Below are 11,862 nucleotides of genomic sequence, written 5' to 3'. Positions count from 1 at the left end.
TATACACCAAGTCAGATTAGTTTCGATGATCAAATAACAGGCAATACAACGTGTTAGATGGTCCATTACAAGCTAAAAACAATTTTTGAAACACGCCCAGTAAAATAAATAGTAAACTACTAGCATAGAGAACGAATATACATATTCTAAACTGCAAAAAACGCTACAGGTTGCGAAAAAATTACACCACTAAAGCTTATCTGATCTACAACATTACTCTTCTAGTTTTACTTTCTGTGTTAGACAGGCACGAAACCCTCTTTGTTTCTCTAAGCTACTTCAATGAAGCTATCATCATTTCATAGAAAAACACCATGTGGCTTAAGACCACAACCACCTGCGCGCACGATTTGTTTCGGAGTTCGGCGTTACACTAATCCTATCTGCATTGGTGGACAGCCATTTACCGAAATCAGGAGATTGAACAAGCTCTTCCAAGGCTTTTTCAGTGGACTCCTTTGTAAACGCGTCCCATTCTGCTGGTGAATATTTTCTTCTTTCAGGTGTAGTGTGTATGATGGATGGATATAACTCTTCTGTCAGCATTTTAGGTAGCGACCTATTGAAGCCTGGTGACACAAATTTAGCATGTTATGCGCCACTTATGTTGAAAACTAAAAAAAGACATAATTTGTATGGAATTTGAGAGATGGAGCAAACCTCTTTCAGAAGATTTGCAAGGGGTCATAGAGGAGCTTTTCACTTGTGGCCGATTAGGTGTAGAGTCCTCTATATTGTCGATATACTCATCATCTTCATAATCAAAAGGTGATGGATTATAAACCTGTGATCTCCTCCTGTTTTTCTCCGGTGATTTAAATAAACGCCTGCAAAATTCTCTCATACATCAGAGTGGTGTATAGTTTAATAATTTAAAAGGTCAAAAGACTCGAGACTAGGTAAATGTAAATCTAAAACATATATTAAATTGTTGTGATTTACAGCAATCCACCAAAGATAAAAAAATTACACTTTTTGAATTTAACATTTCTTAAATAACCAGTTCATAGAAAAGTGGCATCTCAACTAAAAAAAAGACACCAGGTTGCTATAACGAGGTGAGCTTCAGGAATGCATGTGTATTATCACAATTAATATCTCTATAATTGAAATTGAAAGGCGTATCTTTGTAATTGATTATTGAAAATTATGAAGGAAGCTCCAAAGTATAAGACAGTGAATAACCTGCGCAAGCGACGAAGGAATCTCAATCTAAGAATCCTTTTCAAGGAGGGAACGAGTGATCCACATAATAATGCCAATGTTCCCAGCAGAGGATCCATAGAACTCTGCAAACAGCATATTATTATCAAATTTGTAATCGTGTGCTAATATTGTATTACCCTATACAGTTAAAAGAGTCGCTAAAATGGAGCAAGAAACCAGCATAAAGGAAATATGAAGATGTAGATGAACAGAAAGAAGATCAGGATGTTATAAAATAAAAACCTGAAGAATCATAATAGCAGCCAGAATCCTTATAGCCCATGCAACAAATTGAGCAGTGCTCATGTCCACAGATCCCTCTTCAGTCAGGACAAGCTTTTTGACCACCCAGAATCCTAACCAGGCCCCGGCTATTGCAACAAAAGTGAGCAAAAATATTGCCAACTGCAATTGACATTTCATGAGTTAAAAATTCAATTTTAAGGGTGACTGCAAGAAAAAAGAATGTTCACTATGCACAATGGGATCAACTCTATAGCTGAAATTGTTTGATAGCTGAATATCCTAAATTTGGAGTCCATGCAATCTCAACTTCTCTTGTAGGCATAGTATACTTACCCTTCTTGTAATCATTGTATCTACTATACATAGTGTCATTCCCCAAATAAAAATTGAGAAACAGCTAGGAAAATAAAAACACCACCACTATGCTTGAAGAGCTTGGAGCACCGGGTCTCACATGCACTCTCAAACCAAACATGCACAACTCATGGTTCTTTCTTACAGAAGTAATTTTACTAAAGTTACTTAGGCTTGAGTATTTAAGCTTTTTTGCCTTAGGATTTCAAAATCAAATATTTTATACAAGAGAAAGAGGGCTGAAAGAGCATGATTTTTAAGAAGAGTGAATGGTAGAAAAGACTCGGTATGTAAATAAAAAGAGAAAAGACACTTTTTCCTTTTCACATTCTTTTATGGCTTTTCCTTTTAAACCCTTTGCTATTTTCTTCTTTATACTCTTTTGGAAATTTGAAAACACAAACAAATTTGAGCGCAAGTGACAAGCACATAATGCACAAATGATAAATCAGCAGGGAAAGGGAGAGGAGACTAGCATTTAATAATTTACTCAACAAGGATGAGTTAGTAGAGGATAGCATTAGGATGAGGCAGCAAGTGGTATTCTGTTAGTATCTTGCTGTTATGAAAGAGGACTATTCATGTGGGTGTGCCAAATATCCAAATAGCAGAGATGAGAAACGGAACATCTTACATTTTGGGCAATTTTAGACTCTCTTTTAAACTTAAACAATAGTATTTCCACTCTGTTCATTTGGGTCATCGAATGAATCTGGCAAATAAGTTATATGTTCATTTTCATCTGGTAACCTAATAGCCAATATAGGTGATCGAAGTTCCCAACAGGGATATTAGCATTCCTAGATATCTGTCTCCTCCGCTATTACTTCCTTCAAGATCCGTGCTGCCTTACGGCATGCCTCTTCCCTGGGATATCAAACAGGGAAACCATTGTCCGCTTAGCACTACAACAGTCTAACACATCAACTCCATGTCATAATGTGATATCTTAATAGTTAATCGTTTTATTCTTTGGTAGCTTTTCTTTATTAGATTAACTGACAAAATGTAGACACTGTAATTCTGTTTCATTTCCAAGGATTTTCATGCCATAAATTCTGTAAAAGAAAGTTTCGGCACAACAGCTAGAGTTGCTAATGGGTGACCAGGAAGGAGGTTAAACATAGGTTTAAATCGCGGAATTAGCCTTTTGCAATGCATGATAGACCTATAATGGATCTTATTTGCATTGTTCATATCTGTACATTTACTATTTTTGCTCTACTGTATTTGAGTTTGCTCGGGTTCTGTCGATTTGGCCCTGGGCTCCTGCCTTCTGCTGTTTTCCACAGATGGAGCCAATGAACCATTGTAAAGTGATGGTGAAGCCGTAAAATGTACAATGTGGTTACCGCACTAATCAATTTTCCCTCCAAAAGAATTCGACACTACTATATAAAGATATAAGCACCTAAGTGCCAGGTACAATTTTCGCTCTGCCATCTCCGTCCATTTTCTTCTCCAAGAGATCATTATTTCTCACTCTTTCCAGTCATCAACCCTTTTACAACAGTTCATGTTAATAGATCAGAGACGATTTTAATCAGGTGCACACTTTACACTTTGTTTTTTTGGTAGATGGACGAAATGGCAAAGTCATTAGAAACTCACACACACAAGTGGAGGAGCCGGGGTTCGACCCCGGTCATGGCATCCGGCTTAGCAATTTCGGCCTTTTTGCCAGTTGAGCTGAGACTTATGGACTGCACACTTTACACTAAGTTAACCAGTAAAAGATTCTATTGCCAACAGTTACAACTGCAGTTGCAACTATTATCTACTGTAGGAGTATCCTACTCCTACAAATACAAATTCAGCGCGCTATGACTTCATCTCTTTGCGTCATAAAATAAACTTCAGATTCTCTAAAATTCTCTCAGCAGATTTTCTTTCACTTTCTCTTATTTTCTTCCATTCTCACTACAATATTATTAACGGTTTAAAAAGGTAAAAGGATCAAACTGAATGAACAAATAAGGGATTGGAATTTCCCTTAGTAATTATTCAAGAATCCCTCTGATAAATAAAACTAGAGTATACAAACAATACGTGAGTTTGAGAGCAACTTTCTCTCCTCAAGTCTGAATGTTTCTAAATGCCTAACAAACTCCCCCATAATTCTTATCACCCTTCCATGTGCCTTATCATAGCAGGGATTTTTTGAGTAGGTAATAAATTTAAATACAAAAGAGGTGAGCCCAACCAGCATAACCATAATTTAGAATACAAATGAATAAAGTTTAAAAAAAGTAGTGCAGATGTTTAACCAAATTAGCAGAAAGCATAGAGATGACTTACATACAGGATTATACATGTCTTCATCAATTCCTAGCTCCGTAAGTATTGAACGAACCAAACCAGGAATGTAACGGAGGAGAAAAGTCCCCAAACCAATCTGATTAAAATAATGGTTGAAATTATATGATCCACATTCATTATAAAAATATAAAATACGATTGGAGAGAGTATTGAGGTCACACTTACAGCAGATGAATATAAAAATATAGCAAGGGAACTCTTCCGACCAGTTGGAAGAAGTTTCATACCCTGTCAGTTAGAAGAAGTGAACTCCACATTAAGGTCAACAAGAAAATTTACAATTGCAAATAAATATCAGAAATAGGTTGAAATTGGATAAATCCCAGGTTTCCCGTGAAAGTTTGAAAGTGAGGCATCAAAGTATTAATCAGAAAGAGAACATGAGTCTTGACCTCAACATCTAGCGACCACAGTTTAAAATTTAGATAGGTAGAAACATAAAAATACTCATTCTAGTATTTATCTACTTGATATTCAAAAATATATTCCTCCCAAACTACTGGATTGATTAAAATTATTAAATCAAGTCTAACGATTATGCAGACAACACCATTTCAGCAATCAACAATGTCAGTGTTGCCTTGACCATTGAAATCGTCCAAATATAAGATTGAATGTTAAACAACCCAAATTTCAAAATTGAGGAACATAAATAAGTTACCTGATAAAGAATGATCAGTATCACAAGAATTATTCCGATGGCCATTGCACTGCTATAATAAAATGTTAACGATTGGCTTAAAAAGGCTGCCGAGCTCATCAGAGTAATACCCAATATTAACAATACAATGCGATATGCAAAAAACTCTGCAAAGAAGGGAAAAAGGTCATATTAGTACTAGACATAATTGTTCTTAAAGGGTTACAAATAGCACTTAATACAACTTCTAATCATCAACCAAAAAATTTACCTTCTTCAGCAGACACTTCAAAATTCTCCAGTGTTGAGCCTGCAGTCCTTATGTCTAAGAGTTTATGGTCAAAAGGAGACATTGTTCGAACCCAGGATCCCTTTACAGCTTTCTCCCACTGGCCTTGTGGGCACATCCCCGTAGCAAGAGATGCATTCCTGAAAAAGATACAGAGAAATCCCTTTAAATCAACTAACTAGTTTGATAGACAACAAACAGTTATGGAGAGAATTTGTGAAGTGGTAGTGCTAGGGACAAAATTCATGAATACTAGGGCAGAAAACCATTAGCGGATCGGGAGAGCAGTTATACAGTTAAGATGAAAGTTAGGGAGTTAGTTCTTGGTTAAGTCACAAGGTTAAGTATAGGAAATAGTATAGGAGGATATCTTTTGGGAAACAATCTGAATCCAGCACATTGCTCTTTTGTAAAAAGGGAAATCCTTGGAGGAGACTTCTCTCCTTGATTCATTTATACTCACTCTATAACAGATAATGTGTTGTGTTGTATTCGACATGTTCACTATCAATACAATAACCAGATCCAATTCCAATATCACCAATAAAATAAATATTTACTAAATCCACAATAAGATGCATGACGGTAGATAGACCGCACATAATAGAAACAAGCATGCACTACTGAAAATACTCACCTATGGAAGCAAACCTCTATATTAGGCACACGAACATTTGAATTAGCAGGAAACACCTTCACTTTCACAGAGTGAGCAAATTTTACCAAGTTTCTAAACCTTGACAGTCCATGTATATGAACTCTTTCAACAATCAAAGTAACACCTGGCTTAGACCCAGGAGAGTTTCTCACTGGCAAACCACGAGATAACGGCAATGTAGTATTTTCAACAATAACTGCAACAAAAAAAGGGAAAACAATAAGCTTTTTAATTTGTCAGTTTGTCCCAAAACTTTGGTTCTGTTAGGAACCTGAGTGTTGTCAATTGCAGATTGCAAAAAATATTTGTTCAAATTCCGCTAAGCAACAGTCCTATAACGCCGCCTATAGTCACTGTTTCACAATATTTCTTACTAAATAGCTTATGGCAGAACCTTTCAAAAAAAAAAACCTTATGGCAGAACAATAGCAATTTGTTCAAATTCGGCTATGTAATAACACTATAACGCCGCTATAGCCACTATTTAACAACATTATGGACAAGTTATATTCTACTTAACTTGTTGTTTAAAAATCTTAAAAAAAAATTGGGTTTTGTTTGACAAGAAAATACTAAACCCTAATATTTGAATTTGAATAATGAGGAGAAAGGGAAAAGAGTTCATACACAAGGAGCGCTGTTCATTGGCGAGAACCAGAACTGCAGAAGCCCAGAGGAGAATGAGGCGAAGAAACGAAGAAGATTGAGGAGTGCGAGTGCACGCCATCGTTGTGCTTGAGATCAGAAGAGAGTGTCAGTGTAAAGACGAAGAAGTGGCGCGCGATTTCTAAATCAGTTGAAAGTTGAGGGTAGTAATGCAATTTTGTAAGCCTAATCAAACTTTCTTTGTCCACGTCGTAGACCGAGTGTATTGGATCATGATTTTAAGGGATTTTAAAAGACTTTTTTATCATGAAAAAAATCTTGTGGTATTCAATCAAGATTCTTTCCAATTTAAAAAAAGTCTTGTGTTATTCAATCAAGATTTTTTGTCATTTAAAAAAAGTCTTGTGCTATTCAATCAAGATTCTTTGTCATTTAAAAAAAGTCTTATGGTATTCAATCAAGACTCTTAATCATTTAAAAAAAGTCTAGTGGTATTCAAAATCATTCAAATTTCGAATGATTGTTTAATAAATCAGATTTTGATGGATTTTGTGGGATTTTCTAGTGAAATTTTAGCATGAAAAAGTCTTTCATAAAAACATGAGATTTCTTAATTTTGTTTTTTACTTTTAAAATTTTACTATCTCTCCTCCCTTCTCTCTTACTCTCTCTTTTCCTATCCTCTCTTTCTCTCTCTCTCTCCCCTTCCTTCTCTCTCTCTCTCTCTCTCTAGCTCTCCCGTAAAAAACCTCTCTCTCTCTCTCTCTCTCTGATTCTTTCACTCTCTCTCTCTAGCTCTAGCTCTTCCATAAAAAATAAAATAAAATAAATAAAAGAGTTTTTATTGAGAGATTTTGTGAAAGAGAGTGTGTTATAATATTTTTTTCAATTATTTTTTAAAATTTATAAAATCTGTTGAAATCTCTTGAAATCCATAAAATCATTTCAAATCCTTTAAAATCTTATTAATTAAATCCATTGAAATCTTTAATAGTCTTTTAAAATCATCAAAGTCATCAAAATCTTGCAAAGTCTTTTAAAATCCTCAAAAAAATTTAAACAAAAATTGTCCTTTAAAATCCTAATCCAATACACCCCCATAAGATATTTTTTTAGCTTAATTTCCACGATCAATAATATTTTTTTAAAACATAACGATCAATAATTCATTAATTTGTTTTAAATTTACATCCCATCACAAAAAATTGTGTTTATAAATTTAAGGGTGATTATTATAAAATTTAATCACAGTAAAAAAAAATGATAGTAAAATTTAAGGGAAAAAATGTGCATTTTTTTTTTGTCCATTAATCTAGTAGCTCGAGTTTGCACATTTTAAATGTGAAGAAGTGGGGTGTCTAAGGTTCAAACCTCCGTCCTTACATAAATATGAAATGTCCTCATCAACTGAAGTAAGCTCGTGTGACAAAAATATGCATTTCTTTAAAGTGTATCTTGTCTTGTATAGTTTTTAACGAAATTAATCATGATTTTTCATACTAAGTGTTTGTTTAGGATTTTTAGAAAAATTATTTTATCAAAAAAATCTATTTTGACTCTAAAATGAAAAGTTATTAGAATTAACTTTTCTTAAAATCTATTTTTTTTTCAAAAACAATGAGATTTTTCTAAACTCTTTTTTTTAAATGGATTTTTATAGGTTGTAGGCAAACAAAAATAACTTCAAATTTTTTTTCTTAAAAAAAAGTAACTTTAATTTGTTTTTAATCTTTAAAAATAATTTTTAAATTATTTTAACACAAAAACTTTTTTTTTTAAGTCGAAACAAACGCATCAAATGGACTTCCGAAACAAGTGAAAAGAAAAGGAGTGAGGAAAAGACATATAGATAGTGAATAACTAAAATCAACAAAAATATGGAAATTCTTGTCCTAAACATAGTGGGGACATTTTTCAATAAACAAAAAAATAAAACATAGTTAGGATATTTTGAATTTAAAACGTAAAAGGTTGGTGGTGTAGCATAGAACAACAAGAAATCCGAAATCCCAAACGAAATTGATGGATAATAACAAGGAATGGCATCTTCGCATCTCACCTTAGATTCTTCTGTCGACATCGTTTGCGTCTTAAATTTCGCTTCTATTCTCATTTCTTTTCGTCACTCTTTAAATTAACGTACCTTTTCTTCTCCCTTTCATAAACTATCTCATTAATTTGATCAATTCAATTTTCTTTAATAAAACCCTTATGTTTGATTTGATTTGATTTGATTTGATTTTGGTGTTGAGACAGAAAATGGGTAGTGACAATTCAAACGATGATTTATTGGGAGGAGAAGAATGTTGTGAAAGAGAAGGGAAAGGGAAAAGGTTATGGAAGAAGGTCAAGTATCAGCTTGTTGAATATCATTCTTTGCCAGCTTTTCTAAGAGATAATGAATACATTCTTGGTCATTATCGATCTGAATGGCCTATGAAGCAAGTTTTGCTTAGTATCTTCAGAATCCACAATGAAACTCTCAATGTTTGGACGTAAGATTCTTCATTCTTCATTCTTTTTTTTTTTTTATTGAATTTAATTATCTCTGCATGTCAATTTTTCATAAAAATTCGTAGCCTTTACTTGGGTTGTTTTGATAAGGCCCCTGTTAATCCGGAGTTCGGTCGGGACAGAAAGTAAGTCTGTCTAAGAATTGTTGGGTTTTAGTTGTGTTACATATGGGAATTTTCAAGTTTTTGACTCAAAGTCTTGATTTTTATGCATTATTTATAAGTATTCCATTTCCATTGTTATCAAATCGAGATTTAGATTGTGAATTAGAAGACTTGCTTTTTTGAATTTGTGAATCAGATCTTATTATGAATCCTAGGATGCATTACTGATAAAAAGGAACATTTTTAAGTAAAAACAAGTGACATAGCAGAATTATAAGTTGGTATATCATATATGAACTTCAGAATAATTCAAGGTTCAAGTCATAAATCAAATGAGAAAAGAATAGTGGTTGGTTAGTTATACAAAGTTGACAAAAGGGGCTAGCTGCACTAAGTTTAGGTAGTGATTTATTTGAATGAATCATGGATTCATGATTCATCATAGTGAATTGTGGTATTGTATTCAAGATGAGATTCATATCCAAAATAGATAAGCCTAGAGATTCGTATCATTTAGATGTTTAGATTCAGTTTTGTATTGAATTGAGATATGACTCGCATGTGTCGTAAGATTACCACGTTTCATTTTACTCTGGGAACTTTTGTCTTGCTTGGTAGGTAGTATCATTAGAGTAAGGAATACCAGTTTATTTCCCTCAAAACAGGGAAAAAAAGTATATCATAGACGAATGTAACAGCATGTAGGTTGTATTTACTTATCCCTCCCTTCAGATATGGTTAGCTAGAAAGATGCACCTAGTGTCACAACACTCCATAATTTAGGGTCTTTCTATGTCATTTCCTTTCTTGTTTTAAGTATCGGAAGATTTTGCTCTTATAGTCGTACTTTTATGTATTTGTGACCAATGAAGGAAGGAAGTTTCCGCAATCAAAGGCCATGGCCACCAGTTTACAAACCATCAATAACAGTTTCGTCTTTTTGTATTTATTTGAAATAAAACAATCATTTGCTCTTCATTTTGATGATGATATATCATGTGAAGACCATCTCAACCTTCCAATTTCATTTTTGAACAGGTTGCCTAAAACTCTACGAAAATAACAATATTCATTTAGCTTGCCTTTTCTATTTTCTATTTTGTCATTACCCTTACCATTTTTCAATTACTGGAGTTCAATAACATGTCTATTGCCCTTAAGATTTTTACTTCATATTTTTGTTTCTCATTCTTTGTCTCTTTTGTAAGTATATAGTCCACCATGCTACTTTGTTTTGTTCCTAATTCTTGTTCTCAATCATAAAACGAAAAATGTTACCTCTTGCAGGCATTTGATTGGGTTCTTCCTGTTCCTGGCATTGACCATATACACCGCCATGAAAGTTCCACAGGCTGTAGATCTTAGTTCGCTGCCGCATTTGCCCGACTTCCTCAAGAATGCTGACCTGCATAAGCTACAATCAGAACTTTTGACGTGTCTACCTTCCATGCCTGATTTGCAAAGACTCCGGGAACTTCTGTATAATTGTTTGCCTGGAAGATTTTCCAGTAGCAATCATACTGATGTATGTGTTTTGGTAATTACTTTACAACTGATTGCTTGTTTTAATCCTGTTTTTCCCCTTCGTGGTGCGAGGAGTGGCAGTGAGGTGTTAGTCTAGCTCACTCGTTGATTTTTGATATATTAGCATGCGTTATTATTTTTACTGCTTCTTTACTTGTGAAATGATCCCTTTTTTATGTTATCTAGAATATAGATTAATAACCAATGTGCTGAAGTACAATGTATGTGAGATGTACATCTCATCTGGAATGCAATAAATGATATGGTCAAGTTATTATAATAAACAAATTAAGAGTTAAACTTGGTAAAGGAAAAAATACTGAATGAAGGGAAGGGTTAAAGATGTTAGTTCGTCAATAATTTTCTGCTGTGAGCCCCTTTTTTTTTCTTTCTTCTTTTTCTTTCTGGATTAAATATTTCATATATTTTTTAATAGAAATGTTTTGCTGTACTTTTGTTTTTGTTTTTCTTTCATCTGTTTTTGTTGATGATTGACTAGATTTTTAGAGTCGATGCAGCTTTGCTTATTTCTTTGTTGATTTTGCACAGCACAATGTAAAAGAGGACCTGGCGAACATAATAGCACCACTGGTGATTAGACCAATTACAAGGTGGCCTTTTTATGCATTTTTAGGTGGTGCCATGTTTTGCTTGCTAGCTAGCAGTGTTTGCCATCTTCTCTCGTGCCACTCAGAGCGTGTATCATACATTATGCTCAGGCTTGACTATGCTGGAATTGCGGCTTTGATATCTACCTCTTTTTATCCTCCAGTATATTACTCATTTATGTGTTATCCATTTTTCTGCAACCTTTACTTGGGTTTTATTACTATACTGGGCATTGCCACCATGTTGGTTTCGCTCCTACCAGTTTTTCAAACTCCAGAATATCGCACCACCCGTGCATCCCTCTTTTTAGGAATGGGTTTGTCCGGTGCAGGACCTATTCTGCACAAGCTTTTTCTGTTCTGGGGTGAACCTGAGGTGTTTTACACAACTGGTTTGGAGATTCTTATGGGTGCTTTATATGGAATTGGGGCACTGGTTTATGCCACCAGGATTCCAGAACGATGGATGCCTGGGAAATTTGACATTGCTGGACACAGTCACCAATTGTTTCATGTATTGGTTGTAGCTGGAGCATACACTCATTATCATGCAGGGTTAGTTTATCTCAGGTGGCGTGATCTTCGGGGCTGTTGATTTGTTGAGATGATTGGTAATTGAATGCTCTGTTGTTATTGTATGAGTAGTCTCTGCAAACTCCCTCCTCTAACTGATGCAATTTGTGATTATTGAAGAGGAGGGGATGTTTATGTAACCATATTATAGGCATTATGTACACGCACATAGAATCCTCAATTTCAATGCGTAAGTGAGCAATAAAATTTCATTTGGACTA

The 11,862-nt window shown here is 34.4% G+C and overlaps 2 protein-coding genes across 3 annotated transcripts; one reads left to right on the top strand and one right to left on the bottom strand.

Moving 5' to 3' along the window:
• On the bottom strand, positions 1-6,503 carry LOC11420567 (uncharacterized). The gene is made up of 10 exons (XM_003611511.4): positions 6,340-6,503; positions 5,692-5,908; positions 5,037-5,194; positions 4,787-4,932; positions 4,291-4,353; positions 4,109-4,201; positions 1,450-1,611; positions 1,186-1,289; positions 661-827; positions 1-569 (listed from the first exon to the last, which is right to left on the bottom strand). Exons 1-10 carry the CDS (start codon positions 6,437-6,439, stop codon positions 322-324), a joined length of 1,458 nt encoding a protein of 485 aa, XP_003611559.1. The 5' UTR covers positions 6,440-6,503; the 3' UTR covers positions 1-321.
• A 1,766-nt stretch (positions 6,504-8,269) lies between these two features.
• LOC11424844 (heptahelical transmembrane protein 4) lies at positions 8,270-11,862 on the top strand. 2 transcript variants are annotated; one of them, XM_003611510.4, is made up of 4 exons: positions 8,270-8,457; positions 8,575-8,813; positions 10,224-10,461; positions 11,010-11,862. In XM_003611510.4, the coding sequence occupies exons 2-4, from the start codon at positions 8,578-8,580 to the stop codon at positions 11,661-11,663; spliced, it is 1,128 nt and encodes a 375-aa protein (XP_003611558.2). In that variant the 5' UTR covers positions 8,270-8,457; positions 8,575-8,577; the 3' UTR covers positions 11,664-11,862. The 2 variants fall into 2 exon arrangements, with proteins under 2 accessions (XP_003611558.2, XP_024640310.1); XM_024784542.2 differs by having other exon boundaries at positions 10,224-10,473.

Source organism: Medicago truncatula, chromosome 5 (assembly GCF_003473485.1).
Source record: "Medicago truncatula cultivar Jemalong A17 chromosome 5, MtrunA17r5.0-ANR, whole genome shotgun sequence".
NCBI classification, from domain to species: Eukaryota; Viridiplantae; Streptophyta; class Magnoliopsida; order Fabales; family Fabaceae; genus Medicago; species Medicago truncatula.
The sequence above is the reverse complement of the archived record's forward strand: the minus strand, read 5'-3'. Positions and strand labels throughout refer to the sequence as shown.

What these genes read in the sequence shown, in the direction of transcription:
- LOC11420567 (XM_003611511.4), bottom strand. Translation starts at nt 6,439, where the DNA reads ATGGCGTGCACTCGCACTCCTCAATCTTCTTCGTTTCTTCGCCTCATT. An exon ending in ATGAAGACATGTATAATCCT is followed by an intron (nt 1,612 to 4,108) that starts GTATGTAAGTCA and finishes TGTCAATTGCAG; the next exon opens with TTGGCAATATTTTTGCTCAC. An exon ending in CTGCTATTATGATTCTTCAG is followed by an intron (nt 1,290 to 1,449) that starts GTTTTTATTTTA and finishes TGCTGTTTGCAG; the next exon opens with AGTTCTATGGATCCTCTGCT.
- LOC11424844 (XM_024784542.2), top strand. Translation starts at nt 8,578, where the DNA reads ATGGGTAGTGACAATTCAAACGATGATTTATTGGGAGGAGAAGAATGT. An exon ending in GAAACTCTCAATGTTTGGAC is followed by an intron (nt 8,814 to 10,223) that starts GTAAGATTCTTC and finishes TACCTCTTGCAG; the next exon opens with GCATTTGATTGGGTTCTTCC. An exon ending in ATACTGATGTATGTGTTTTG is followed by an intron (nt 10,474 to 11,009) that starts GTAATTACTTTA and finishes GATTTTGCACAG; the next exon opens with CACAATGTAAAAGAGGACCT.